We start from the raw sequence: 27,070 nt of genomic DNA, 5'->3' as shown, positions 1-27,070 counted from the left end.
CCTGGGATCACCCAGCTCATCTGGGATGCTCAGACTGGCCCTATAAGGGTTCTGGGATTTCACAGGGGTGGGGGGGGGGGGGCAGCCCTACCCCAGCTTCAAGTCTCCTCCTCCTCCAGCTGTCTCATGTACAGCCTCCCTTAATCAAATACACTTTTTAAAAAGAGAACTCTTCCACGGTTGCATCTGGATATACAGCAAGAACTAAAAACTAAAGGTCAGAAAAAAACCCTTCCAGGCTCTTGTCAGAACAGCGCAGCCCGCAGGCCACCTTGCCAGTCAGCGAAGCTCCGTAACAGTATTACAGTGATCAGGGCTCTGGGTTCTGTCTGCCCAATAGATACGGTTTCAGAGAATCTCGCAAAGAGCATAAATTCAGCACAGCGTTCACCACCATTTACAGATTCAGGCAACAGCACAGGGAGAAAAGAACACCTTTGCGTTAACACCGCGATGGTAGGTGAGATCGTATTTCAGACACATTTTGTATCTTGCTCTGCCCGCTGAACGACACCACACACAGGCCTCCTCCCATGATCCCACATGGGGCATCACACCAACAAGCCGGGTTTGCATTCCAGCCCCCGCCACGGACCAGCCCCGTGACCTTGGGCACGGCTATCACTCCCGCTGAGCCTCAATGCCTCACTTCTCAAGTGGGATCAAAAATAAAACTACCTCCCGGTGTTATTTCAAGGATTAGAAGAGATAAAGTAGGTCAAGCAGCAAACACAAAGGAGGCAACCAGGAAAACTCAAATTCCCTTTTGCTGGCTCTTTCTGAGCTCTTCATTTTAGGTAACTACACCATTTCCTCACGGAGGCCCTTCTCGTTGGGTATTTAGGGGGCTCACAATTGTTGGTGAATGATGCTCTGATAAACTTCTTTGCACATGTAGTTTTTCTCCAATACAGTGCATTTCTCTGGCGGGTGGCAGCCTAGATTCCCAGGAGGGGAATTACCAAATCAAAAGGTCCTTATGTCCGTGCCAAGCTGCTTTCCAAAAGTCTAATGATTTATACGAACACCAGAAATAATATAATAATGGCAGCTCATACTTATTCAAAGTTTCTCATGTGCCAGGCACTACTTGGAGCACTTGAAGTCGGTTATCTTCTTTAATCATCAAAACCACCACAGGAAGTAAGTACTAATATTATCTCCATTGTCCAGGTAACGAAACCAGACGCTGGTTTCAACACACCATTTCACTGATTATGAAAACCATCCCATGGTCGAAATGGGGCCTCGTCACGGTTTTAACTTGCATGTCAAATTGAATCATTTTCAAAACCGAGTGTTTTTCATTATGTGTACTTTCATATGGCACACACACATTTTTTGTGCGTTTTCTTCTTGTATTTTGTCCATTTATCTTTCTTGTTCTTTGAGGTTTGCCCATTTATCAATTTACAGGAGCCATCCTCTGTAATAAAAATACCTCTAGGTCATACCTGCACACATCGTCCCTCGGTGCCATTTCCTCTTGTTTTTTGGTAATTTTTTTAGATATACACACATATGATCATTTTACATAGTCAGAAAGGGAACTCTCCTAATATGTCTTAATGTTTTTCCATTACAGGTTCTTACACAATTTAATCCATCATTAGAAATTACTAGAAAATCACTTTCTCATTGAATGTTTCATACATATAATGTCTATATTCTCGTAGGTTAAAAATGAACAGGTCTCCCTGGCTGGTGTAGCTCAGTGGATTGAGCATGGGCCTGCGAAGCAAAGGGTCGCCGGTTCAATTCCCAGTCAGGGCACATGCCTGGGTTGCAGGCCAGGTCCCCAGTGGGGACACATGAGAGGCAACCACACATTGATGTTTCTCTCCCACTCTTTCTCCTTCCCATCCCCTCTCTCTAAAAATAAATGAATATTTAAAAAATAAAAATAAATAAAAATGAACAGATCTGAATTTTGTTTGGAGTATGCGCTAGGCAACAATTAACAGAAGAACTAAGACCCACTGCAAAGCACAGCACCCGTAAGGGATGGGACAGCCTACAGGGCATCAGGCTATGCTATCTGTTTAGTGGACAGACAGACAATGCAAAATCCAAGAACTGCCTAGGAGACCATGGATAAATTACCCACCAATTATTGCAAATTTGGAACTGGCCTAATCTAGTTTCTTGATGGTATCATAAATAGGTGTGTATTCTCCAGAAAGTCAGCAAATAGCAAGATACATCATTTGACATGTAATAGCCCCTCTTCTGAAAGCTTCAGTCTTCAAAAAAGGAGGGTGAAGAAATTAATGGAGGAAATACGAGTGACTTTGAGCCCTCGTAATAAAACACGGCTAGATGAGTGATAACTCTGAGGGTTTTTCAGGTTTATCCTGCAGAGCTCTCTATAAGAGACAGTCAGAGCTCAGTATCTTCAACTACACAGATGCTTTAGGAACAATGAATACCATTCCCAAATACAGCTTTCATGGTATCAACAATTTATGAGATGACGTTCTGTGACACATAAAACAGTAATCTGTAATTTGGGGGTACAGATAGGGTCTCAAGTAAACAGGTGAGGAAGACCAGCCAACTGCCATGCAGGAATCAGCCCAGCATGCTGGGTACTGCTTGGCAACCAGCAGCAGCGTCTCTCACTGTGGGTCTGCGGGGGATCCTGTAGCTGGTCCACTTGTACTTCCGTTGGACCGATTAGGGAAATCGAAGGTAAGGCATAGCAGCATTTGAAATTTGGGGATTTATAAGATCTCAGGATAAATCCCTCAAACATCAAGCATCTACGGAACTTGATGAGAATGTGTTCTGAGTTCAAATATTAATACAAAGCTCCCAGGAGACTTTAAGACAAATGTGTTTTTTTTTCTTTTTTTCTCAACTAATTTTCTGAAAATGTGTTTACTTCTTATCTAGATGTCATTATTGAGGACACTCAGTTCACAAAACATTATTTCTCTTTCCCTTTACCAAAATTCTGAGGCTCCTCGTTATCTTAAATTGTGACATGCATCTCAAAAATACAGGTGGTTTGAGCTCTTTTTCTAAAAAAAGGAAAATGACTACATGAAAAGAGATTTAATCCCTAAATTTTAATTGTGGTCCAAAAAAAAACATCCTGTGAACCAAAGAGTTGCTGGTTCAATTCCCAGTCAGAGCACACGCCTGGAATGCAGGCCAGGTCCCCAACAAGGGGCACATGAGAGGCAACCACACATTGATGTTTCTCTCCCTCTTCTTCTCCCTCCCTTCCCCTCTAAACATAAAAAAAATATTTTTTAAAAATCCCGTACCTTTACATTAAATGTACTAAATATTACATTTTATTAATAAACCAAATTATGCATAATGTTTTTCAAACCAACTAATTCTAATTTTTAGAATTAAAAAAATACACACACAAACATATATATTTAGAGAGAGGGGAAGGGAGGGAGAGAAACATTAATGTGAGAGAGAAACATTGATCAGTTGCCTCTCATACATTCCCCAAACAGGACTGAAACCGCACGCAGCCTTGGCATGTGACCCAACAGGAATTGAACCAGTGACCTTTCGCTTTGTGGGATGACACCCAACCAACTGAGCCACACCCGTCGGCCTACGATGAGAATTTTCTGAAACAAAAAATTTAACACAACTTATTTTCTCTCTGGCTTCAAAATTTCCAGAAATCAGACACTTTGAACTATGTTCTTTTAAAAACACACACTGAGAGTTTCTATTTCCTGCATGGAGATATTATGGTGTTGATTTTTATTTGCATTTCCACAGGTAATGAAAGGAAATCTAAATACGAAAAGTAAAGAAAAGCTGTGTGCAAATACTTAAAAGTCTGATCAAGAATTAGAAGACCACTTTGGAGAAAGAGACTTTTCACTGTTGAGTTAGTAAGTAAAAGGCTGCACTGGTCACCCACAAGTGACACTAAGATCCTTCTTTTAACGAGGGCTGGAAAGAGGGACAGCAAGGAACTAAAACAGTTCCACGTGGCCACAGCGTCCCCGAGGCCTCGTGTGTGGCAGCAGGCAGAAGACAGCTGGACTCAGCTGTCGAAAAAATGACAAGAAAATTTTAAAGGGGAAGATGATCGTGTTAACAAAGGTAGAAGGGGAAAACAGTGAGGGAAGTGAGGCCCCGGAAGCAATCAGTGCTTGCGCCTGCCCACAAATAAACAAAAATCTCCTCCCAGTCACTGTCCAGCACCTTTTAGGGTTGCTTCTTAACAAGCCGCAAAAGTGCTCACTTTAAAATGCCAGAACAAGTGCTCAGAAATACATCTTTCAGTTTAACTCTAAGAATTTAGAACTGCTTTCCCTGGAAGAAGTGTGCTATGAATTCCAGGCCAAGGGACGCTGTTGAGATGCTGATTCAGGAAAGAATCAGTGGGCATCAGCCCTGGGGTCTCAGCCTCTCCGTGGGCTCCCACCTCCCCTGCCCTGCATCTCACCAGGATCGCAGGGAAAGCAGCTCCTCCCAGTGGAAGAGGCTGAGGCTGAACCCCCGGGACGCTGATGCCCTGGCTACTCTAGAGTGCGCTCGGCCAGCATTTAGCCACAAAGCAGACGCCCTCCAGTTCAGAAATGCAAGCTACATACCACACGTACCTGTGGTGCCCCCGACAGGCCGAGGCCGGGCCACGGATGGCATGTCCTCGGAGTAGATCCCTCGGGCAGCAAACGGGGCTTCAGCAGATGCCTGAGGCTGCTGGGGCTCGGGAGGCACCAGCTCCGAAGACTGCAGCAAACCAGGGCTCAGACCGGGTCTGAAGGCAAAGCACACCAAGCATCAGGACCACACCGTATCTGGCTCTCGTATATGAATAGGTGCACCCTCAGCCCCCTGGAAAAATAAGACCTATCAGTCTACTGACACATCGTCCTTTTTCTACCGGCTCACTGCCGAGTCTCCTGGCTTTAGGCCGGTATTAGCCGATGCCTGAAAAATCTCTGCAGGATGATGGGAGAAGAAACGCCATCATTTACAGGTCAGAAGAAGGTGCAGTCAAGTTCGAGGGCTGGCTCACCTCCGGTGGTGTCTGACTAAAGCGGCAGTTATCAGGCTTGGAGACACGTTAAAAGCCACCCCCCTTGGAGGGCTTTTAAAAGCCCCAATGCCCGAGCTGTACCCCAAACCAGTTCAAACAGGATCTCCAGAGGTGGGACCCAGACACGGTGGTTTTTAAAGTGCCACTGGTGACCCTAAAGTTCATTGAGGCTGAAAACCAGTGCTTGAAAGCAGCGGTTCTTCAACTTTTTGGCCTCGGAATTTCTTCACATTCACACAAAATACTGAGGATTCCCAAGCATTTTCATTTATGTGTATTATATCTGTAGATGTTTATTGTGTTTGAAATTAAAACCGAGAAATTGATAAATACTATTTTAAAAATACATTTCAAATAACAATATTAAATGTATTTCAAATAAATATCTTCAGCACCACCCCAAAACTCCACAAAGTTTTTTTAAGGGTTAGTGGCAATGTGGAATATGAAATAATACCAACAAAACTTTTCATATTCTTGGTCTCTCTTGCACCCTGAATGGACCCACACATGACTTTATGGCATGGTCATATAGAAAGTATTAGTTCACTGTGTTCTACAGGCTTTCTAGATATTGGTACACTTCACTTTATGGTATTAAGAAAACCACAGCCATTAATATCACCACTAAGCTCATCAGTGGCGTCCTGAAGTACTAGGGCACTGTCAAGTTCAAGGTGGTAGACGAAAGTTTCCAACACTCTGATTTTTCACTTGACAGCTCAACTTTATCAGTGGCAACAGACACTGCCAGTTGTTTTTCTCGAAGTGACGGGCCCACCCCGGTCATTTCCGAGACAGGATCCGCCAAACACCCACATCTGAACAGTGACGCCTGCCACTTGCCGGGTCAGGCAAAAACGCGGCAGCGGTTAGTTCGGTTCTCAACTCGCACACCGGGACACAGCTTTTCCTTCAAAACCACACATTCAGCAAAGTGCTTTGTATGTATTTTCTCTGTTGTCACACAGACTATCAAAGAGTCAAGGGTTTAGGTTTAATAAAATTAACCCCTTTTACTACACTATCAAGGACATGCTAACAATCAAACTGGCTTTTTTTTTTTGGAAATGGTGATTGTGCAGTGGTGAGAATACTCTGGTAACTTGAACAACCTGGCACTGCTGTCTTGACTGACACTAAGGCACCAGCCTTTGCACTCGCCATGGCGTTTGCACCTCAGTGCAAACGGCAACACAATGAAAAACATCAAATAGCATCTTAGTATTATTAGGAAAATAGTTTTGACCTTGTGGGCCCCCTGAAAGGGTTGCAAAATTGGCTAGAGCTCTCAGAATCCCACTTAAGAACCACTCTTCCAAAGAAATTCAAGAATATAAAAAAAGATGATAGTCTAAGGGCAGTTCTTTGCAAATAACAGTCAACCAGTACTCAACAGCTCCAGCCGGTTCGGTGAGACAGTGCCTGACTCGCCCCCACGGCTCGGTGTTATTTCTGGAGAGCACCTCGGCAAACGAACCCAGGCAGGCGCTCTGCACTCCTCTCTCTGAATAACTGCTGCCCTTTCAGATGGACCTCAGACAGAGACGTCTGGCATCTCTGACTTGACAGATCTGAAGCTTAGTACAAGGTCAGTCTGCACCCCGGGGCTCCCCTAACCTCACTACACTCTCTGAACGGACCACCCATGAATGAGGTCTCACCCTCTACTTCATGATTTCCACTTGACCCTAGTCAGTCAGCCCCCTCCTGCCTATGTCGGCAGCCCTTTTTACCCTGAAGTGTGTGCTCAGGTCGTTCAGTATGATCCAAATACACTGGATTCCTTTAACCTGGATGACCGGAAAGGTGACCAGCCCAACCAGAACACTTTGGAGAGAGGAAGTTATTAATGATTACACTGGACAACAGGTCTAAACTAGAACTGAACTGGGTGAACCAGATCGCACGGTCCCCTGTCATTCACTCTCCCCAGCATCACCTGAGCCCCACGTGGTCCCTCTGCCTGTGTTGTTTTGGGACCACAAAGCAGCACCGGGGGGCGGGGGGGAGTGCAGTCACTGAGAAATAAAACGAGCCCCTCTGAAAATGAGGGAGCATGCAGAAAACTAACAGAAAAAAGAAAAAGGAAGCAGAGCATCCCCTGGCTGGTATAGCTCAGTGGATTGAGCATGGGCCTGTGAACCAAAGGATCCCAGTTCGATTCCCAGTCAGGGCACATGCCTGGGTTGTAGGCCAGTTCCCAGCAGGGGACGCACAAGAGGCAACCATATATTGATCTGTCTCTCCCTCTCTCCTTCCCTTCCCCTCTAAAGGTAAATAAAATCTTTTAAAAATATACTATTAAAAATTGGGTGCCCAATCCACGAACACCTTTATTTAGAGGCCCTGAATAACTTTGGTTATATTTATTCTCCGGTATGTTATATTTTTAAATGGTATTTTATATAGTATCTCTAAATTTTGTTATTGTCTGCCTATTGCTCATAAACATGAAAAAAACAGATTTTTACAAACTGATGCTATATCCAGCCACCCCATAATTTAACTAGCTTGCTATTTAGCCATCTTGCTAAATTTCCTTCGTTCTAACAATTTATATATTGACATTTTGGGATTTTCTACTACAGAGTTATATCACCTGTGAATACTACTGTATTATTTTTCTCTCTGAATTCCTTCATCTTTCTTTTTCTCGCCTTATTACACCAGATAGGCTCCCCAGGGCAGTTAATAAAAGTAACACAATAGGCATCTTTGTCTTGCTCCTCGTCTCAGAGGAGGAAGTTTTTACATTTCACCGACAACTTTTATTAGTTTGTATTTAGTTTTTGTTTGCCAAGAGTGTTACCATAAAAGGATGTTAAGTTTTATCTGCATCTAGTGAAATGAAAAAAGTTTCCGCCTTTATTCTACTCAAAGTAGTGAATTAATTGATTTTTTTTTTAATACTAACTCGCCCTTGCACTGCTGGGATAAATCCACTTCGGTTACGATACAGTTATCTTTTTGTACCTATTGCTGGGGATGTCTGCTAATATTTAGTTTTGAGTTCATTGCATCTGTGTTCGTGAGTGAAACTGGCCCATAATGTTTCCTTTCTTGCAATGTCCTTGCCCTTGTGTTGTTCTTGGTATCAAGGTTATGCCGGTCTCGTTTTCTATTNCATCTTTGTCTTGCTCCTCGTCTCAGAGGAGGAAGTTTTTACATTTCACCGACAACTTTTATTAGTTTGTATTTAGTTTTTGTTTGCCAGGAGTGTTACCATAAAAGGATGTTAAGTTTTATCTGCATCTAGTGAAATGAAAAAAGTTTCCGCCTTTATTCTACTCAAAGTAGTGAATTAATTGATTTTTTTTTTAATACTAACTCGCCCTTGCACTGCTGGGATAAATTCACTTCGGTTACGATACAGTTATCTTTTTGTACCTATCGCTGGGGATGTCTGCTAATATTTAGTTTTGAGTTCATTGCATCTGTGTTCATGAGTGAAACTGGCCCATAATGTTTCCTTTCTTGCAATGTCCTTGCCCTTGTGTTGTTCTTGGTATCAAGGTTATGCTGGTCTCGTTTTCTATTGCTCAGAAGACGCTGTGTGGCAATTCAGGCATCTCTTCTTCCATTAGTGTTCTTGGTAGGATTCACTGTCGAAGCCACCTGGGCCCAGAGTCTTCTTTGTGAGGAGAATTTTAACTGTGATTTTAGCTCCTTTAATACTTGTCTGATTATTCAGGTGTTCCCTTTTGAGGAATTCTTCCATTTCAAATTTGTTAATAAAAATATGTTCAGAGAATCTTTTTACAATCTGTTAAGGTCATTTTCATTTCTGTAATATCTGGGCTCAGAGGTCCTTTTTAATCTCTCATACTGATAATGTCAAAGATTTGATCAAGTTCTCCAAGGGTTTAGCAATTTTATCAGCTTTTTCAAAGAACTTTCAGTTTCTTTCATCCTCTCTATTATGGCCCTGATTTTCCACTTCACTGATTTCTAGTCTTAGTTTTATTATTCCTTCCTTTTCCTTCCTTTAGTTCTAACTGGATCTTTCTTTAACATCTTGAAATGGAGGCTTAAATGATTAATTTTCAGCTGTTTTTTTTTCTTTTCAAATATATTCACTTAAGACATCAAATTCCTCCTAAATATGGCTTTCACTGCATCCCACTTCTGCTATGTTGTGTTTTCATTAATTATTCATTTCAAGATACATTTTAATTTCCAATGTGATTTCTTCAGCATACCAGCGACTTAGAAAGGATACTGAGTAATATGTAAACACACAGGGACTTTCTAGTTATCTTTTATTATTGATTTCTAACTAAAATTTACTGTACTAGGCAAATATATTCTGAGTGATTTCAATGATCTGAAATTCGTTAAGATTTGCTATGGCCCAGCCAGTGGTAACATTTTTTAAATCTTGTGCTTTAAAAGTATGTGTATTCTGTGGTTATTCAGTTGTGTTCTACACATGTCAAGTAGGTCAAGTTGATCAATCATTGGTGGCATTTCCTATCCTTTCTGCCTTCTCCTGTCTCTTGTAAGCCAGGTGTCGTTTTTCAAATCCAATCTTGACACCTGTGCCAGGCTCTTTGTGTCTGTGTGTTCGACCTCATGCAAAACAATACGGGTGATGGGAGGCCATCTTCCTGTGAAGCAGAATCACCTTCATTTCAACCAGGCAGCTGGAAGGACGCACAACGTCTGGTCCCCTCGACCAATCAGGGCCTGAAACCACGCGACGCTGAGGTTTAGTTCTTGTAGGGACCCATCTACTTTCCATTAACCCTGATGCCAAGGAATAACCCCTAAGGGTCTGAACCCAAACCTTCGGGGTTTACAGGGACCTGCCCTCGCCCTAGTCCTCCCAGCCCCGTGAAGTCTGCTGAAAGCTTTGCTCGGCTTCTCTGCCGCCTCCCCCAATGTCTGCAGGTGGCCCTGGGAGACGGCGGCCCCAAAGGCAGGGCCGCCTCTCTGGATTTGCTAGATCTTAGCCCCCATACCACTTCCCTGTCCTGTTAGCTCTCTGGGCTTTGTATTTTTATTTTAAAATCTTGTCTAACCTTTCTGGTTGTCCTCCACAAATTACCTAGTCTGGTATCGCTGTTTGCAGAACTTCAATTCTAACTTTTTTCTCCTCTTCTGGTTAGACTGAGAAAAGGCAACTCAAGAGCTTTGCATCTGCTCACATTAGCTACAAAAATGAGTTAGAGCATTGAATTTTTTAAAAAACAGCCTACATGAGGAAGTCCTAATACATTTTCTCCTGAAAAGTTTACCTTGGCAATGGGCCTGCTGGAGGCGTCATCCCATAGTCTTCGTATCTCTGGAAGAAATCCAAAGAAAGATGAAGATTAACAGTCAACGCTTATTAGGAGGTGACAACAGCAAACTTACAAATTTAGGTTTACGGGATCAACTTTCAGGAGAATTATTTTCTCATAAAAAGTCAGCCTGCTTTGGGGGCACTCTGCCATCCAGCCATCAAGTCATGCCAGGAGTTTATTTGGAGAACTGGGTTCCCAGACTTCAAAAAAACGCACAACTAATTTCTAGACCTTTCTTTCTTTAGTAAAAATATAAATAATAGGATTTCTGTGCCTGCTCTTCCTTACAGGCTTGTTCTCAATAAATCTGCAGCCTCTGCTAACACAGCAGACAGGAAAGGCCCACTTTTATGACAAGTGACTCTATCAACCTCAGTCACAAAGAGTCCCCTGATTTTATGGGTGCCCAGTAGCAATTCCAATACGCTGAAGAAACTCAACTGTGCAAATGCTGAAGCGTGTTATAAAACGAGAAAGAATATAAAGAACCAGAAATGAGGCTCTGAAATGTGAAGTGAGCACTTTCAGATTCTGGCCATCTTCTGGCTTCCAGGAGGCCCGGCCGTGCTCCTTACTCTGAAACCCCGTAAGATGCCTTCCTGTCCTTCCATCAGCGCTGTTTCCTGGAGCTAACGTGAGCTAACCCAAGTGCCTTTTGACTAAAACCATACAGGTTCAGCTTTAAAGAAACATGAGTACATCTACATATACCTGTGTTGCATTCCTCATGAGATCAGCATACCCCACCCCTAACCCACACGGGACTCCTAGCTCAACATTTCAATGACTGTGAATGGATCGTTATTTGGGAACCGAGTCACGTAGCAGCACAGCGACTCTGCACAGAGTCCCCCCAGCTCCAGGCAGCTGGAACCCACTGCTTGTCCAGGATCGAGCTCCGAGTTCAGTTACTAACTCAGCCTCAGTCATGGACCTGCTCTAACAGTAGACCTTTCTTTTTTTCAAGCTGCTGTTCACCGAATTAGTATTTGGTAGTAGGCGTGACGTGGGCACGCGCTCAGGCCCACGGGGACACCAGAACGGGGGGCTCACTGCCGCTGTCCTGCAGACGACACTGACTCACAAAGAAGTTAAGCGATGTCCTCCAAACTTGTCTGACTCCAAAGACCACATTTCTAACTACCCACCGCACCGCACTTACTGCCCACGGTTCCCAACACCGAACTCTCGTCCTTAGCTCCATATCTATCATCTTGAAAATGTAGATGTTCTGGAGTCAGATGGACTGGCCAAGCTCCTCAGCCTCTGGGGCCTGTTTCCTTACCCCACAGACAGAACGAGCTCCACGCCTCACACAGCTCCAAAGGCATTGTTAGACAGGAAGCTGTGATGGGCTCCCTCACCTTCGGACCCTCCCTGGTCCCATCCCCTCAGCAGAGAGAGAGAGATCACACCGCTGTAGAGTTCCCCAGCTGTAGAGTTCCCCAACCGAGATAAAACAGGCCAAGGGGGGTGTAGAAGAAGGGAGGGATACAAGGAAAAGAAGCTTCGATTGTCTTTCCAAACAATTAAAGGGAAATCTGAGTGAGAGTGGGAAGAGATTATTCAGCACAGCTTTGATTTTTAAAACCTATTCACGTGCAAAGCAAAACAAAAAAGATCAAGGCTTAGCAGATTACCTATAAGGATTTTTTGGGGGGGGGGCATCTAATACGAGATAAACTAAAAGGAAAACAGTGAAGAACAGCTGCCCATTCTGTTTTATTATTGCAGTGCTGGGCATCTCAACTCTATTGTAGTCAGAAAAGGTTATTTTTCTAGACACTGTGTACCCGATGAAAAGGTTTTTGCAAAAAAAAAAAAAAAATGCCATAGACAGAATGGTGGGCATTTCCTTCAAAATGGGTCCCGCCCGTGTAAAAGTTTGAGGGACAAAATAGAATTTGAAAGTTTTGATCAGCTGGGTCAATCCAAGTCACGGTTCAACGCATCCCTTCTTTTGAAGAACCGTCCAACAGAGCAAGAGAGGCGAGCCAAATGGTTAATGGGCCTGGCATGGGCCTGCCTGTAAATGTCTTGGATGGGGTGCCCACACCGGCCACTGAACAGACCAGTCCAGGGCGGCTGACTCCACTCAGAGAAGCCGAAATGCTACCTAAGCAGCAACCTGACTTGCCGATGCACGACTAACACCCTTAGGGCAGCAGAAAGTGGCAAAAACGTCACCAGGTGGCAAGTCAGGGTAGTCAGGGTCACAGGGTAACTGAAGCCACCTTGAAACCCACCCTCCTGTAGTGTTGTGAGTGTGGTCAGAAGAAGCAAACAAAGGGCGACCAAGCTCCTCCTGGCAACAAACAACACCTTCGTGACCGATTCATACACACATGGAAATTACATTGGATACGCACAGATACGACCAATGATTCTCATTTTCTACTGCATCCAACTGCTATCATTCTCATCGAAATAGACAAGGGTAAGACCCACGAGGAGAAAACCATTTAATAAGCACATTTATAAAAACCGTGCTCCGGGTTAAACTTCTTAGTTGAGGGGGTACTTTAAGGCATGATCACAGAGCTGTTCCTCTCCAACAGCTGGGAACAAATCGGTGGGAGACTGTTGCTAAGATTCATCCGCAGAAACCACACAGGTAAACGGAGCAGGATCATGTCAAAAGCTGTGAAAAGTGGTGACCAAGGGGAAAAAAAAAATGAAAGACGCTGGCAGCACAATGCGGCTCCTAATTCTGCAATTTCCAGCCCCGGAATATGCAAAATTACCTTCCCGTTTGGAAAGCCGGTGACTGGGGGGTTCAGAGGCAGTACTGGAAAGGAAAGGAGGGGAGGAATTAAGGAAAAGCTCAGATATTAGGAATCCCTGAAAGGACAAGAGGACGTCAGGAGAAGCAGGAAGGACCACCACGTCTTGTCCCACCTTTCAAGTCGTGCGTCTGACGATGAAGGGACAGACGCTCACTGCCGTGCACTATACTCCAGCTGGGTGCGTGGGTGCAGGGTAGGACAGTGTCGGTGAAACAAGACCACCATAGCGCCAGCAGGGCACCAATTCCCAAGGAGGGCCGGACCCACCCCCACCAGGCCTGCCCTTCCCCCTCCTCCATGAGGTCAGGACTCAGAAACATCAATGGAAAGCAATCCTCATGCAGACAACAGGTCCCAAATAAAGTAAGAAAAATACAAAGGTGAATTTACCCACATCCTAGCAAACGACAGTGAAGTTAGGAAAAACCTGCCTGCCTCGACTGCAAAGAGAACAGCACCATAGCTCTGTGAATACGCTACAGCCACCAAGTGAGTGAACAAACCAGCAAACGCCAGTTTCAAAAATGAACATACACAAAAGACAACCCGGTCGAGGAGGAAATGCAAGCAACAGTCAGATTCTCTACAAGTACTATAAAAAGAGCAACTCTTTTTTTTTTTAAGTTCAACAATGAGATGATAAAACAACAAAATGACCTGAAATGGGAGCCCGTAGAGGGTGGAAATAATTTGAGGACCGAAATCATGCCACTGTGACTTGAAGGAATCAACTAACGGAGAAAAGTATAGACGAGGCTTAAAATCAAATGAATGTCACAGAGAAAAGGCCCGTGAGAATCATAATGAAGGCAGAGAGGCAGAGAAAAAAGGACAAAGTCACTAAAGCAATTAAGAGATAAAGGGGTAGATATCTAAAACCAACAAAGATGCACGAACAAAGACACTACCCTTGACTCCAATAAACGGAACAGAGTAAGAAAATTACTTCGGAACTAAAATAAAGTCTTCCTGAATTGAATGAAAGAGCTGACTCTGAAGATAAATGGAATACTGGTTATTCGGGGGGGGAGGGGGAGGGGATGAAAACTTATTAAGTGACAAGAACTATCCAGGTTTCCTAGGAGATGGGGCACGTACAGCCCCTCTAAGAAACAGGGGACATGAAGATGGCCACAGATTTCTTCACAGAAAATGCAAGGAGCTTTGGGAGCAGAGAGAGGTGATATGTAAAGGCCGGCAGCAAACGAGTTCAAGTCAGAAAGAACTCAGAACACTACTTCAAAAGAACCCATGCACCCCTATGTTCGTTGTAGCATGACTTCCGACAGCCAAGACATGGACGCAGCCCATCAGCAGAGGAGTGAGTAAAAAAGCCATGAAGCACACACACAGTGGAATGTCACTTGGCCATGAAAACAGAATGAAACATTACCGTTTCCCACAGCATGGATGGACCTAGAAGGTATCATGTTCAGTGAAATAAGCCAGTCAGAGAAAGACACATACCATATGAACTCACTTACCTGTGGAATCTGATGAACAAGATAAACGAACAAACGAAATGGAAACAGACTCACAGATACAGAGAACAGACTGATGGCGGACGGGGGGGGGGAGGGGCGGTGGCTGGGGGACTGGGTGCAAAAGGTGAAGGGACTGAGAAGTGCAGATGGGTAGTTCCAGAACAGTCTGGGGGAGGTAGGGCATGGGGACTACCATCAGTAATATTGTAGTAACTACGTGCAGTACCGGGTAGGTACAGAAAATACTAGAGGGACCACTTTGTAAAGTATGTCATTGTCTAACCACTATGTGGCACACCTGTCACCGACACGAGACCTCCTGTCACCCAGAGGACTCATCTTGTGTTGGCCTCTCAGCGTGTTGGCCCGGTCAACACCAACACACAGCACCTTACTAGCCAGCCACCACCCGCCATCCTGGATTCAAGACCAGAGGCAGGGAGACAACAGGAAGTCCTCCCCATGATCCTGGTGTGAGACGGCGACAGCTCCCCCTGGCGTGTAACACGGTGAAAGGGCTCGGAGGGGAAGAATCAACAAAGCTCCAGACTAGAGAATGCCAGAAGGCCCACACTTACGCTGCACGGGTTGTTGGCCGTCTGAGCTGGGCTGTAGAAGGACCCCCACTGGGTGGCTCGTCTCTCTTCCCGAGAAGGGGTGCTGTTCACGGGCAGGCCGGCTGGAACCCCGGAGCCCGCGGCCGCGGCACTGGCGGGCTGGCTGCTTGGCGCCACCAGGGCAAAGGCGTCGTCCAGGAGGGAGTGCATGGTCTGGCGAGCCTCCTCGATGGACGGCTGGGGCGGGACGTACTGGGGGGCCGGGAAGGGCAGGCCCGGGTAGCGGCCCAGCTCTGCAGAAGACGGCGTCTGTGCGTCTGCCGGGAGGTCAGGGTCGGACTACAGCGGGGACACAGCAAAGGAAGGGAGGAGGGTCAGACACGAGCGCCGTGGCGACCTGCAAACAAAGCTCTCCCTAGGGCCAGCGTGGAATTGAGCGATTTCCACCAACACGGAGGGAAAGGTTTCCGGTAAGAATTTTTAAGATGACAGCAGAGGAAAGCGTGTTAGCTCTCAACGGTGCAAAAGAAGTCTGAATCAGGAATAAAGGTAAAAAAGAAAAACAGTCAACAGTCATTTGTCCGGCAAAACTCATGCAACTACATGAAATGCATTTCGGTACCTGGAAGCATATGTTTTAACTGAAAACCCCCAAGTAACGCAAACTGATGTCTCAAGGGTCTACTCACTGCAATACCTGGTCAACCTTCCACAGGTACAGAAACCAAAAACCAAAGCAATCCACTGACTACTAACAGTTGGGGGGAAAAAGCCCTACCCACACCCAAGAGAGGTCAAAGTCACCATCTCGTTTGAACTGCGTGTGCACATAATGTTAATACCTATTATGGCACCAGTTCACAACAGTAAACAGTAGTTATCTATTCAGAAACTGTCTTCAGATGGACATACCTCTGGATCACATGACTCAGCAAGAAAGGTTTAAATGCCCTTCCGTACCCTCTATCTAAGAGGCAAGGGTGTAAGTAACAGGGTTGTTTTTTCTTTTAATCTTCTGATGCTTCCTTATGAGCAAAAGGCTGTCATCGCACACAGTCAGATAAACTGTCAGAGACAAAGCAGCGGACCAACGCAGAAAGAGGCCTTCCAGGTCTCCGCAGCTCCGGATGCCCACACGTCCCGGTCACACCAATGGACAAGGAAGAAAGAAGAGGTTCTACAGGACAGGCTGGGGCCCCGGGGCCCCTGCGGGGGAGAGAGGAGGTCTTTTGTCCACAATGCTCTGCTCGCCCTGCTGGTCCGAGGTTGAGCTCAGCTGGCTGGGTCACTCCGTCGAAGGGCCCAAGGGAGAAATTCCAGAATCTGTTTGGATCACTCAGTCTCTCATCGAGAAAAATACATTCCACAGGCGCAACCTTACTCTCGGCCAACGGTCTGGAAAGCGCTCCCTAATGACCGTGGCCCACCCGAGAGACGAGCAGGTATGCCCCACGCCAGGGCCAGACGCTTCAGGCCAGCAGCTGCTTCACTTCAAACCGGGAGAAAGCTGTTCTACAACCTGGCAAACCCACAAACAGCCCACAGACTGGTTTTTCTTGGCCCGCACAGAGTTTCTAAAAACATACTTAGCCACTAATTGCAAAAATCTGAAAATGCCAGATTTCTGGACTCTTCTGGCAGAATCTGAGGCTCCGACTGCCCACCCGACCTGGGGCAGGTGCGTCCCCTCCCCCGTCCTGTACATCTGTTTTGCCATGACAGCAATATCCCAGTAAAGGTTCTACCAAGTGACATGTGTCATCTAGGAAATCCAAGTAAGGATTCTGGGCCTCAAAGGGGATCCCCCGTTTATGACACAGCATTGAATGAACTCTGGGTTCCTTTTCTTTTGAGGCAGACAGAAGGTCCACAGGCGAGCCCTTCCCCCATGATTGGTTTTCTCGGGGTGCCACTGCTTTGGAAATGTGTGGTCAGCGGTGTGCCACCAGCCACCAGTTCCTGGTGGAGAAAGAGAAAAGTGTGTCTGGGAGCACAACCTGCTGCTACATAAAAGGGTCTCTCCCGAGACAGAAGTGATGTCCCTGGTGGTGGTTCCAGCAGCAGACAAGGTAGCTGTGCTACAAGGAAGCAGGTCACGTGACCGTGTACAGGGCCAGAAGCCCAAACTGGGATTCTACGGTGCGGGTGGGGGGGCGGGGTAGAGGGAATCTTACACCCGCCTGGGGAGAGTCTAGAGCTACAGCCATTGCCAATCTCACCCTTAGGGGCCCTGACTTTAGCGAAGCTTTAACTCTTATTAACAAGTGACACGCGTCCTGAAGGTGGGAAGGAAAGTTCCTGTGGGTGCCCACGGGCCCCACGCATCCCGCCAAGAAGGCCCAGAGCCACGCAGCCATGATGTTGGAGCTTCCTGTCCTTTCTCGTCCTTGCCCCTCATTTCTCATGCTAGACTCTGAGAACCTGCAGCCCAAGACAGGCCGCCTGCACGTCCTACACCTCAGCACCTAGCCCAGCACTCCCCGGGCGGGGTGTGCTCCGTGAAAAGGGAAAATCGGCTGCGTCTCCAAGTGCCCCGTTGGAATTTGAATTCCAGTCTCCGGAACCTCGGTCCGATAACTCTGTTACACTCAGTCTGTTTCCTTTGCACGAGATAGGTGTCCATCTATCATTCTTCAGAAACATATATGAGCTTTTTTTTTTTTTACCTTCCGTCACCAGAAACGATATATTCTGGGGCCTATTCTGGGGGTATTATAAGAGAGTGATCACACACCCTGGTGGGCCCAGGACAATCTTGATTTATGTCTGTGGTCCCAGTACAATAATTACGTGTTTCCGTTCACTCTCACAAGAGTCTGGCTCGAATGATGAATTGTATCGGGGGTCGACAAACCTGTTCCGGAAAGGGTCAGACAGCAAGTATTTTAGGCTTCCTGAATCATATAGTGTCTGCTATAACTAACTCAACCCTGCCCTGGTTGCAAGAGCAGCTATAAATAGCATGCAAATAAATGAGCATGGCTGTGTTCCGATAAAGCTTTATTTACAAAAAGAAGCAGCACGCTGGCCTTGGCCTGAGGGCCATCATTTGCCTAGGCTTGAGTGATAACAGTAAACTTAGTTATAAGAAATCCGGGAATATTTTTTTTCACTTCAGGAGAACCGAGTTTTCAAGGAGATTTTCTTTTTTAAGATTTTATTTATTTATCTTTAGAGGGGAAGGGAAGGAGAGAGGGAGAGAAACATCAATGTATGGTTGCCTTTCGTGCATCCCCTGCTGGGAGTTGGCCTGCAGGGAACTGGCCTGCAACCCAGGCATGTGCCCTGAGAATCGAACCTCGATCGTCTGAGTCGCAGGCCCGCGCCCAATTCACTGAGCTACACCAGCTAGGGCTCAAGGAGATATTTTGAGGGGGCAAGTGAAAAAAATTAAGATAACTAAAAAACACACATGTCTAGGTGAGTTCTGAGAAAGGCATCTTTGAAAATGTGTGTTCCAGAATTTTTAGGCAGAGAAAGTAAGTCCACTGAGGAAGACTTTCCTTTTAGTAAATCTTTGGGGGGAAATGGAGCCATTGGAGATGAGGTGGTGAACTCCAGGGAAGGGCTTCCTTCTACCAGCTAAAGGAGAAACCTCTGTGCTTTCTGAAAGAAAGAAAAAAAAAAAAAGGCAAGGAGAAAAAGGATGGGCTGGGACACCAGGAAAGAGGCCTGACGAGTCCTGGGTGAAGGTGAGAGCGAGAGGAGAACAAGGAGGGACGGGTCATTCCCCGCACGTGCTCCCTGGCACTCACAAGGGCAATGGCGCTCAGGGTACTAAGGAAAAAAAACAGGGCCTGAAAACGCTCCCCTGCAAATTCCTTGGAGAGAATGAGCCCTGCTGGTTTGGGAAGCGTAGAGGGGAGCATTTCTCACGTGGCAGGACCAAACCAAACACAGCAGATGCCCGGACAACCGCGCTTCCAACAGGCGGCACAAGGATGCCATCTACTGTAAGAACTGCCGGCGATGGCTGCCCGACCTCAGGGATTCGTTCCCAGGGCACGAAAAGGACATCCGGTCTCCGGAGGAGCAACGGAGACTGCTGGCCGCCAGCTCTCCAGTCCTCAGGGGCAGGGGTGAGGGGCTCGGTCAGTCCTGAGGGCTCTAGAAATACCTAAACTCCCAAGGAAAGGGCTACTTCCTTCAGATGCTCACGTGTCCACTGTAGTTGAAGTTGGCACGTGTTATACCCAGCGTCTGGTATTGTTAGTTATTAGTATAATCTAGGAGACAAAGTGTAAACTGCAAATTCAGGGCTGGTGGCAAATAAGCGCTGCCTAAAGGGACCGCGAATCCCCTTCTCTAAGGAGGCACCTTTGCCCATTTCCCTCTAAACAAGGCCGTGGGAGCTGGCCACCAGGGCAGGAAGGGGTGTCTGTCTAGTGCAAGGAGACAGGGCTGCACCCCAGCGCCTGGCTGCAGGCGTCTGCATCTGGCGCTCCCCGTGTTGGGGGCCTTTGTGTCCCTACTTCCCAGGGCCCCTCGGGGAGGCTGGCCCTTTCTTCCCTACTCGGTGGGGCCTGTGTGTCTCACTGCCATCAGCGTCTGCCTCTTACACTTCAAGCAACTGGGTCTGTGCCCTTTCTGTTTGAGAGAAATGTTTAATTCCCTGTTTCTCAGCTTCCAGTAAGCTCTTTCTCCCAGTGAAATAAAATATACATGTTATTAGCAAATACACTACCTCCTTAGCCTTCCAGAAACAGAAGGGAGGGGCAAAACCCTAATTATCCCTCCAATCACCACGAAACCCAAACAACGCTCTGACCAAGGGGATAAAAACAGAAACAAAACCCCCCTTCCTGGTGGTTCTATGTTCTAATTAACTTTGAGAAGTGCCCATGCTGAACCCTAGGAGGAGAAGGCTCGCATACAGAACGGAAAAATGTGAGGTATGTTACCCGAGGGCTAGCCCAGCAGCCCCCTGGCTTATAGGACTTCAGTGCCCCCTGCATCCGTTCCCTCCTCTGCCCCACACGCTTCCCCACCCAGCCGGCCCTGGGGCACCACAGGGCACCACACAGAAGAGCAGCCTTCCCTCCCAAACAGCCACCCCNTGCCCATGCTGAACCCTAGGAGGAGAAGGCTCGCATACAGAACGGAAAAATGTGAGGTATGTTACCCGAGGGCTAGCCCAGCAGCCCCCTGGCTTATAGGACTTCAGTGCCCCCTGCATCCGTTCCCTCCTCTGCCCCACACACTTCCCCACCCAGCCGGCCCTGGGGCACCACAGGGCACCACACAGAAGAGCAGCCTTCCCTCCCAAACAGCCACCTGGCTCCGAGTCCAGGGGGAAAGGGCAGTGTTACGCACCGGGCAACCAATGTAGGCAGAGTTGTGGACGCCGGGGGGCCTTTTGTAAGTGCCGTCGCTGTCGGTGGTGATGAGCCTGTCCTTCTCGGCATCTCCGGGGCAGCCGTTGACCTGCTGTTTCCGGCGTGGCTTGGGAGAACGCTTGATCCTCGAGCTGCCGGAGGGAAAAAAATGAGGTTCCCTTCAGAGGAAATAACCCTTCCGGCCACTGGCTTATCAACTCCACACTAAGCATTTTCTGAGCGCCCACAACGTGCTGGCCACCGGAATAGACAGCCCACGAGACAAGACACAGTCTCGGCGCCAAGGAAGTGCCTGTCTACCTGGGCAGACAGTAGGAACACACAAGGAACAAGAGAGAACCACCGAGGCGGTACACGCTCACGGTGTTGCTTAGTCACACAGACACGCAGACACAGGCATGGTCAGTGTGAGCTACTGATGCATCGCTGGCCACACAGGGCCTGAGCTGGGCGTTGACGAGCAAACAGCGTCTGCAGACAGGGAGAGGGTGCAAGGGGTAGGCACGACCACACCGAGGGCCAGAAATGGAAATGCAGGTGAAGGTTCTCGGGCCAGAGGCCTCCAGCTAACGGAGTGACGGGTCTGCCTTTACTGCTGTGTGGCGGACAGGTGGGCCCCGCCTGTTACCAGGGGCACAGGTCGCATATGGAACCAGCACGGGTTTTGAGCAGAGAAAACATAACCAAGAGCAGTGGTTAAGAAAATGCATGTGCTAGGGGACAGGAGCTGGAGAGGCAAAGCGGATGGTGAGACCCAAAACTGGGAGGACGCCTACAGGGCCAGAAATGAGACATGCACCCACACTGACCTAGGTGACCAGCCTGGGAGGTGAGGATACTGGGGGTGAGCCGGCTGAGAGGAGATGGGGGTGCTCAGGAAGCTGGGGAGAGGCAGGTCTGGGAGGGGAAGGGTGGCCAGCACCTGAGAATGCTGACTTCCAGGAAACATTAACCCAGGGAAACACTCTGAGGCCAGGGGGTCCAGGCAGCAGAATGAAAGCAGTCCTCCTGCACACAGATGGCTGCCCCTGCAGGGTCAAATCACCCCACTAGTCGACACAGCCTTTCTCTCTACAGACCTCTCTGCCTTGTTCTCAGAGACTTTTCCCTTAAAAAGAAGCGGGCCCTCCAACAGCAGAGGCCGCCCGCTCTGCCCTGGGGCCCCACCTCTTCCTGGGCTCTATGAACACTGAGGGCACGCTGGCCGTGGGGTCCAGGATCTTGTCGATCTGCATCTGCGCCCTGCGGTACACCCGGTGTCGCTCCCGCGTGTCCCCCGACGACAGGTCGTCCACCACCGGGAACTCGTAGTGGCCCCGGCGCTTGGCACGGAGCCGGATCTTGTTGCGGTGGTGCTCGATCTCCGACTTGTGCCGCAGCGCCGTCTGAATCTGAGGGGGCGAGACAGGAGGGTGCAGATGGAAGGGACGCCCCCAAAGGTCTTGGGGACTCAGGCTCAGAGCGCATTTGGGGAAGGGCATCCTGCCACATCCCTTGCCCCCTGGATGGCTACCCTTGGCTCCCACAAGGCCCCAAAGGGGGTGACACAGGCAGGCTCACCCACACAGGGTGTAGGGGGCCTGCTGTAGGTGCTGTAACCCCAAACTCTCCGGGCGAGTCAGACGGAGAAGCCGTGGTACCGGCCCTCCAAGCCAACAAAGAGAACTCAAACCTGGGAGATGGGCTGTTACAACTTGGGTGATACAGAGGATCACTAACAACTAGATACAGAATGCCCTGAGAAAAAGAATACGTATTTTCCACACCCAATAATCACCACTTCAGAGGCTCTTAAATTAAGACCGGTTCAACGAGGTTAAGTGCATCACACAGCAGAACGCACACTTACTGATAATTATCTGGTGTCACGCAAACGAGCCCCCTGACCCACGTGGAGGGAAGCATGTCATCCCTGGCCTGGTGGGGCTGGAGCTAGGTGTTGAAGAGCAGGTAAGGCCAAAGAGGGGGAGGGAATGGGGAGGGGCTGGGGAGAGGGTGTGTGATGTTGGAGGGCCAGGAGCAGGACAGCGGGTGAATGCTGGGGGGCGGTGAGGTAACCGGATGCAGTGGCCGGTCCGCTGTGCTGGGGGGCGGTGCAGACTGGGAATCTGGCTGGGAGGAGAGAGCAGGACCACCGGCCAAGATGAAATGGAATGTCCCTGGCTGTGCCACAGTGGACCAAAACCACCTATTTCTTGGAGACTGTTCGAAAAGGACAGTCGGTTGCATGAGGTTCTTGGTAACTTAGCGGCAGGAGAAGTAAGAACACCCCTCTTCCTCCATCAGGATCTAATTGTTCCCTGAAATACAGGCAGCCCTCACGGGAGAACGTAAATGTGCTAGGAATTTGCACCAGAACCTCTTGCTAAGAAAACATTTCAATTTAGTCGTGACCAGTGTGGCTCAGTTGGTTGGGCGTCGTCCCACAAAGCAGAAGTCGCCGGTTCAATTCCAGTCAGGGCACATGCCTGAGTTGTGGGTTCCAACCCCAGTCGGGACACATACAAAATGCAGCCAATCATTGTTTCTCTCTCCTTTTTTCTCCCTCCCTTCCCCTCTTTCTAAAAATAAATAAATAAAATCTTTTTTTCTAAAGAGCTAATTCTACTTTATTTTTAAATTTCAACTTAGATGTAGAAAGGATATAGGTTGGTGCAATAGTATCAACAATGCTCTAGCTTTTAAGTTGGTCTTTGAGTTCATTATTTATGCTTTATAACTAATCTGTATTACCTACAGGCACACATATGCATCACATGCTACCTTTAAAAAGGTAGAAGAGAAAATGGGGGAGGCGTGCTATCCAGTTGGAGGCCACAGGCCTGGTGAGCACACTCGCTTCCTTCTTTCACCAGATGCAGAATCCGGTCAGGGCGTTCGCATCAGGCAGGCACAGAGCATGGAGCATGCGCAACGTGAGACAGGTCCAGGCTAGGACTGGGCCACGCGGAGCTGGGGCTCCTGAGCGCTGGCGAGAAGGGACAGCACTCACCTCCCTGAACCCCGGGCACATGCACCGTGGTCACTTCCTTGGCAAGGAGCCAGCGTGGCTAGGAGAACTCTAACAACTCTTGATGAGACTTCGCCAAGACCCCTTCAATGTGGGGCGGGGGGCTCGACAGCACCCGTTTCTGATGACTCTGACCTGGCAGGACTCACACAACAGCAGGTGTTTCTGGAGGCAGGACACTGCCAGGCATGAAGCTGCCTTATGTGCGTTCCTAAATGGCGGTCACTCCACTCATTGTCCAGCCCAGGTCACATCTCTCTCACAAGTTCAAATTAACAGCGACCTGGCCTGGCCTTCTGGTTCCCGACGTCTTAGGAGGGAAGCAGACCCACCCCACTCTTCCCAGATTCACAGGAGGAGGGTTTCACTAGGGACTATCCAGGTCTTTGGAGCCAGAGCAGATCTGTGAGGCCCTGCAAAGTCTACTGGGGTTCCGAGCCCACCCCAGACACAGTGATTCACTAGGGAAACCCACAGGACTCAGCCTTTCACCACAGTTACTACAGCTAAAGGGTACAGAGCAAAACCAGCAAAGGGAAACCAGGCACGAGCTTCCGAGAGCCCTCTCCCAGTGGAGGAATTAATTAAGCACAGGATGTGCAACAAGTTGTGATAACATGTGTGACATGCCGTCCACCAGGGAAGCTCGTGGGAGACACAGGGAAGCTCGTGGGTTTTCACAGGGGCTGGTCACAATGACACCCTCTGCCTGGCCTGAGGACCAAAGGTACCAAAATTCCCAACTCTCAGAAGGAAAGCAGATATCCAGCATCGATCATACTGTTGGCACAGTTTCAGCACAGTTTCTGCACAGTGAGTCACTCTGTTCTGCAGATAATGGGAATGTTTTAGAAATTCACGTTCCTGAACCCAGCCACAGGGCAAAGCGGGACTCCTAAGGATGGCAGTCTCGAGTCTCTTTTCTGCTCATCTGCCAGGGCACCTAACAGTGTCCCTGAACAGTATCTGAGCTAAAAATAAAACAAAACAAAAAACACAAAGAAGGGGAATAACTTTAAATTAAAAAATTAAAAATATCTGTCAGCAGCTCATACCTTTTGCAATCTTCTCACGCTTTAACCTTCACTCATTTTTAAGCACGAACCTAAACAGCAAGTGAACTTTCGTCTTTGTGTGCTTTTTAATGAAAACAAATACCTCTTTGTTAATTTTGTTGGTCTCTGCCACGCGGTCGGCCAGCACGGGGTGGGGAACCGGAGGTGCGGGGATCGGCTGCATGGCGATCAGCTGGATCTTACTGGGGACCCGCCGACTGGCCTCCGAGGAGCGGGAGATCCTGTCCACGTGCTCGAAGATGGAGGCCGAAGAGTGCTGCTCATTCCCGGAGCTGGGTGGGGGTGGCCCTGGAACAGAGGGAAAAGCCGGAAAGTAAATCCTAACGTCATCCTAAAGACAGAGCAAATGTGCTGTGACTGGTGCAGCTCAGTGATTGGTACGCTGGCGACTGGTGCGGCTCAACACACTAGTACGCTCAGTGTGTTGCGCGTAAACCTAAAACCTAAAGGTCACTGGTTCGATTCCTAGTCAGGGCACATGCCTGGGTTGTGAGCCAGGTCCCTGGCTGGGGGTGTGCAAGAAGCAATCCATCTACATTTCTCTTGCACATCAATGTTTTCTCTCCCTCTCCTCCTGCCCTTCCTCTCTCTCCAAAAATAAATCTTTTTTTTTAAAAAGAAATAACAAATAATAAAAAATACGGATTCTTGAAGAATCCACAGATGGGCCCCTGACCAAAAACACAACCCTCACTTTGTGTCAGAGGACTTAAAATGCACCCACTGAAGCTTAAACGATCGGATTCAACATCATCTCCTTTAGCCTCATTAAAAGATACAAAAATCATTAGAAAAGAAATGAAAATCATGAAGACACTTTGTGCCAAAAATTGCCCTGTTTCGTCGAAAAGGGATTTCAAAGTCTTCAGTAAGACAGGGTAAAGGGCAGAAGGAACCGGAAGTCACTCAGTCCACTGCAATTTACAGAACTTAGAGCAGCTCAGAGCTTCCACTCCCATTTGGAATAAGAAAAATTCAGTCGCCAAGGCAATTACACTGGAGACGAGGGGACTGAGGACAGCAGGTGTGTGCTGATTAGCAATGGGCGTTTCTGGGTTTTCCGATCGGATGCAAAAAGAAAACGAAGTCAAAGAGGCATGAGAAGAAAATGCTGCAGCCTGGAGGGAATTCATTCCCACTTTAAAAAGGGATGAGGAGTATACTAAAAAAAAAAAAAGATTTAAAAGGGACATTTTAAAAAATAAATTAATGTTTAAAAATGATTAAAAGGGTACCTTTGGCACGTATATTTTAACTGCAATGAATTTTTAAAGTAATCAGAACTGCAAAGAAAGAAAAAGAATTAAATGTGTAAAAAAAAGATAGAGAAGAAACTATTTAAAATGTTAACAGCCCTGGCCAGTGGCTCAGTTGACTGGAGCATCATCTCTCTATGGCAAGGTTACAGGTTCAATCCCCAGTCAGGGCACATACAAGAATCAACCAGTGAGTGCACAGATAAATGGAACAACAAACCGATGCTTCTCTCTCTCCCCCTCCCTTCCTTCCTCTCTAGCAAAAAAAAAAAAATCAATAAAATTTAAAATAAATAAAATGTTAACAGACTAAATCTTGGTATAAGGGGAGATTTTCTCCACTTTCTTATATTTTTAGTAATAAGGATTTTCTCTAGTGAGTATTACTTTTAAAGTGGAAATAACCCTAATGAACTTTCATTTTAAGGAGGCAAAAAAGAGATGGGGGGAGAAACAGAGGGATGAAGCTGGGGTGAAGGGATGAAAGACCGCTACAGAGCTAGACAGCCTGAGATCACTGACGTCCCTCTAGGCAGCCACGATCATCGCCAGGCACTCTGGACGCTGCTTTAAATTACACGGACCCCGGGCCAGGAGAAGGCGAGAAAGCATGCAGAGACTGTTTCCAGATAAAAGCCTGAGGTTTGAAACCTCAAGCGTAATTGGAAATTATGAAAGTGTCTCCTCCATGTAAAAAAAAAAAAACCAACAGAACTGAGCAAAGCAGTAAGAAATAACAGCTGGTATTTGATATAAGGAATGCACATCGCTGCTGTGTAAGTCTTCCCATTTCCTCTCCACCTGAATTACATTCATTTGTTGCCCCGAGCAACTGGAAATGATGTGCATAGGCTGTGAATGAACGTGGTCTGTCTCAGCAAGGAGGCGCAGCTGTCTCAGTGCGGCTTTCCTCCCCTGCGTGGCCCCGTGATGCGCGTGGGCAGGCCCGACCACGCATCTGCTGGCAGCTTCTCAAATTGCAGGCACAAGGCCTAAAAGGAGATCATTAGCTTCACCAGATAGGCTGGCCTGGCTAACCCAAACTTACAAAGTGCCAGCAAATGTCACAATGGGTAGCCCGCGAAGCAACTGATACCTAAAGGTGAGGTCCCTTCCCTCCAGGATGGTAAAAAGATAAAGCAGGCAGAGCGCTCCAAGTGGCTTGAAGGCAAAGGGGGCAAAGGCAGGCAGGCCCCTCCCCCTGTGCTGTCGGCCCCTCCCCCTGTACTGTCGGCCCCTCCCTGGGGACTG

At 47.7% G+C, this 27,070-nt stretch overlaps 1 protein-coding gene across 1 annotated transcript in view; it reads right to left on the bottom strand.

Moving 5' to 3' along the window:
• The window catches only part of KIAA1549 (KIAA1549 ortholog), a 122,956-nt gene that overhangs the window by 3,990 nt on the left and 91,896 nt on the right, over positions 1-27,070 (bottom strand). The window contains exons 14-19 of the mRNA XM_037049290.1: positions 24,646-24,851; positions 21,645-21,868; positions 20,455-20,608; positions 15,163-15,480; positions 10,267-10,313; positions 4,587-4,744 (exon numbers count right to left, since the gene is read on the bottom strand). Coding sequence (XP_036905185.1) covers positions 4,587-4,744; positions 10,267-10,313; positions 15,163-15,480; positions 20,455-20,608; positions 21,645-21,868; positions 24,646-24,851 — 1,107 coding nt within the window. The remainder of the gene's footprint in view (positions 1-4,586; positions 4,745-10,266; positions 10,314-15,162; positions 15,481-20,454; positions 20,609-21,644; positions 21,869-24,645; positions 24,852-27,070) is intronic.

This window comes from Sturnira hondurensis, unplaced genomic scaffold (genome assembly GCF_014824575.4).
Source record: "Sturnira hondurensis isolate 20B ecotype Veracruz unplaced genomic scaffold, ASM1482457v3 Scaffold0006437, whole genome shotgun sequence".
NCBI classification, from domain to species: domain Eukaryota; kingdom Metazoa; phylum Chordata; class Mammalia; order Chiroptera; family Phyllostomidae; genus Sturnira; species Sturnira hondurensis.
This window is presented reverse-complemented; position numbering and strand designations above follow the sequence as displayed.